Source organism: Acyrthosiphon pisum, unplaced genomic scaffold (genome assembly GCF_005508785.2).
Source record: "Acyrthosiphon pisum isolate AL4f unplaced genomic scaffold, pea_aphid_22Mar2018_4r6ur Scaffold_21466;HRSCAF=24055, whole genome shotgun sequence".
NCBI lineage: Eukaryota > Metazoa > Arthropoda > Insecta > Hemiptera > Aphididae > Acyrthosiphon > Acyrthosiphon pisum.
This window is the reverse complement of record NW_021770936.1, coordinates 4,990-8,605: the sequence shown is the minus strand read 5'-3', so window position 1 is coordinate 8,605 and position 3,616 is coordinate 4,990. Positions and strand designations below refer to the sequence as shown.

Below are 3,616 nucleotides of genomic sequence, written 5' to 3'. Positions count from 1 at the left end.
GTACCATGGATTTGCCATCCCTGTTCTATATCCTCTTGTAAATAACATTTAATAATTAGGTAATTATATATAATTTATTATTGTATTTAATTTTTCTTGATTTAGATTCATACATTACAGCTAATTTTTTAGTCATGTCAGAAAGTTTAAAAGTTAAAAAATTTGTAATTATTGAATTTGTGGATGAAGCTGAAGTCACAGAAGTTGTACCTTGTAGCTGGATTGTCGTTGATCTCCAATCAAAGTGTTTTGTATGTCGATGGCCTGGTAGCATAAATGCTTCAAAATATATAGCTTCCCAAAAACGGCCTGCAGATTCTTGGGAAGAACACAAATGCGTTCCTAGGAAATTTTATGGTTTGCTATTGATATTTATACCAAAGTTGCACAAAATAAATAATATGTAAATTAATTTGCATAATTTAATTTTAGAGACATATTCTGAAGCAAAAAAAAAGTATCCCTTTTTTGTTACACAAGTACAACTTCTGAGATTGATACTACTGAAAACAAAAAAAGGAAGCGGATTAAAAAGAAACATTTTGAATCTTCAAGTGACCATGAAGATACTGAAAATATTAAAATTAGTTCAAAAAAAAACTTATTCAAAAGTAATTTAATTGACAATTTTCTTGATGCTCCTAGACCTACAGGTACCTATATAATTTATATTAGTGCAATTATTATACTTTGCTTCTTAATATTAATCAAATTTGTATTTTATTGTTGAAGTTGATTTTGATATCATGGGATCTAATGATTCACCTGATTTGTTTGCACTTAACAATGATGTCCTACATTATTTAAAGCCTATGAATGCAAATAACTGTGAACCATTGTCACAAAATACTGAACATAATCAATTCACACAAATCAATGAAGATATTCATCTAAACCATCAGACATCTCCAAGTAAATTTCACCATTAATAGGAATTTACTTGAAATATAACTGTGTTTACTTGCATTATATTATAGATATTTGTATTTATCCTATAGTAGAAAAAGACTTTGAATGTTTATCACAAAACACAACAACTGCATATCATCAATTTGCTCATCATCAAAACCAACAGATTCCTTCAGGTAAATACTGCAGTTAATGTTGTAATATTCATACTAATTAGTAATTGTGTATAACTTTGTTATTAACTTTCAGCGACTGATAATGAATTCATTGACAATGATAATGTGAATATGGGAAAAATGTTAATGTTTATTGGACATGTGGTTAAAGATGGTAAAATATATTTATTCATACGTGTTTTTTTTATTAATTACTTAGTTTGTATTTCTTCCTATTTAGTGGCTAATGATATTACTGAAATAAAAAAAAGTATTAAAGAAATTAAGGTTGATATAGTCAAAAACCAAGAGTTACTTATATTGCTAACTGATCGTGCCAATCATAGTGCTACTCAATCACAAGAGAAGGTTCCTTTCAGATCAAATTTAAAAGTTCCAGTTTCAAACCTTGACGACCTACGTAAATTGGAGTCCAATGAGGAGCAAAAACAAAATTTAGTATGTTTTAATTATTTTATTACTTACGAGAACTTTATAATCTTATTTAATTACTATTATTAGGCACAGTTATTAATACGCAATGGTAAATGTTTTGATACCAGACGTACCACTTATGAAATGATGAGGATACTGATGGAGAATAGAGTGGCCGAAAGTCTGAATATGGCTGGTAGAAGAGGTGAAAAACTACCTTTTGAGCGCATGGATCTATACAAGATATTAATCGGTGAGTTTTATTCATTATGATTGAGACCGGATTTATATGCGCTTAAAATCTTGAAAATAAGATGTTTCTATGCTCTAAAGTTAAATATCTCAAGGCTATAACTTGCTCAAAAGAGTCAAAATATTTCAATAATGTTACGATTTAAGGAAAATATCAGAAAAGACGCTGATATCAAAAATCCGAGCATATTTTTACGGTACCAAAAATGTTACTGACAGACAAAAAAAAAACACACATCATTGTAAAATTAACACACCTAATAAATAATCTGTATACACAACATTTCTTACTTACCTTTCTTGCTTTAAAATAAAATAATTAAAACTATCATTTTGTTAAAGCCTGATTTTATTATTCCTTATTGAACTGTGGTTCTACACGATTCTACGATAATATTTACTATTGATTTTTGTTTTAAGTACCTACATTATTTAATTGTTGTTTATTAACTTACTCAGGCGTTAAATATTTGTTTATTTTTATTTTTACTGTATTACTGTATTATGTGTTGCAGATTCTGTAAAATACTTTTTCCCTGAAGAGTCAGTTCCACTTATAAAAGGATGTATCAGTGATTGGCTAAAACAAGCGCCTAGGCGTAAATAATATATAAATTAATACATATTTAAGCAATGTAATATAATAATATTATGTTATTATTATGTTCTTTCATTTTGAGTTTTTATGAAGGCTCATTTTTATAATTTTTTACTATGTTTAATATAATATATAAAATAATACATATTTAAGCAATGTAATATACTAATATTGATAGTATGTTATTATTATCTCTTTTATTTTGAATTTTTATCAAGGCTCATTTTTATAATTTTTTACTATGTTTAATATAATATATAAATTAATACATATTTAAGCAATGTAATATACTAATATTGATAGTATGTTATTATTATCTCTTTTATTTTGAATTTTTATCAAGGCTCATTTTTATAATTTTTTACTATGTTTAATATAATATATAAATTAATACATATTTAAGCAATGTGATATACTAATATTGATAGTACATATTATGTTATTATTATGTTCTTTTATTTTGAATTTTTATGAAGGCTCATTTTTATAATTTTTTACTATGTTTAATATAATATATAAAATAATACATATTTAAGCAATGTAATATACTAATATTGATAGTACATATTATGTTCTTTTATTTTGAATTTTTATCAAGGCTCATTTTTATAATTTTTTATTATGTTTAATATAATATATAAAATAATACATATTTTAGCAATGTAATATCAATAATATGTTATTTTATTATTCATTGACCATCGACAAAAAAAAATGATGCATCATTCAATAATCATATTATTTATCCCAAAAAACAATCTTGAGTTAAGCTCATGAGTAGATTTTACAAAATTGTACATATTTAGTTTTCGTTTACCTTATTTTTTTTGGATTTTCATTCTTATTTTCTATAATAAGATGAAGATAAAAATTAATTTATGATGATATTTTACGATTAATTAATAATTATTTGTTAATTATTTGAGTTGGGTATATATATATATATATATTATATATACATGACCTATAGAATATATTCGAATTTTACACCAAAAGTATACGTAGAATATATGAACTATAATATGTATTATGTCATCAACTAAGAATATTCCAATAGTAGACCAAAAGTATACGTGGAATATATGAACTATATATTAGTAATCGACCAAAAATATTTGAATTTACACGGTTTCTAGACCTTATATAAACAAGTTATGAACAAATTGGTCAATTACAAATGTTTGTTTATTATTCGTCAAATACACGAAACTAAACACGTAAATTCAACGTTAAATATTCGTCTAATAGCGCACGTTTGACCCAACTT

At 24.9% G+C, this 3,616-nt stretch overlaps 1 protein-coding gene across 1 annotated transcript; it reads left to right on the top strand.

Annotated features, from left to right (window-relative positions):
* The first annotated feature begins 551 nt into the window (after window positions 1-551).
* LOC115034899 lies at window positions 552-2,376 on the top strand. The gene is made up of 7 exons (XM_029492415.1): window positions 552-653; window positions 733-912; window positions 999-1,085; window positions 1,159-1,239; window positions 1,306-1,523; window positions 1,587-1,752; window positions 2,267-2,376. The coding sequence occupies exons 2-7, from the start codon at window positions 747-749 to the stop codon at window positions 2,356-2,358; spliced, it is 810 nt and encodes a 269-aa protein (XP_029348275.1). The 5' UTR covers window positions 552-653; window positions 733-746; the 3' UTR covers window positions 2,359-2,376.
* The last annotated feature ends 1,240 nt before the right edge of the window (window positions 2,377-3,616 follow it).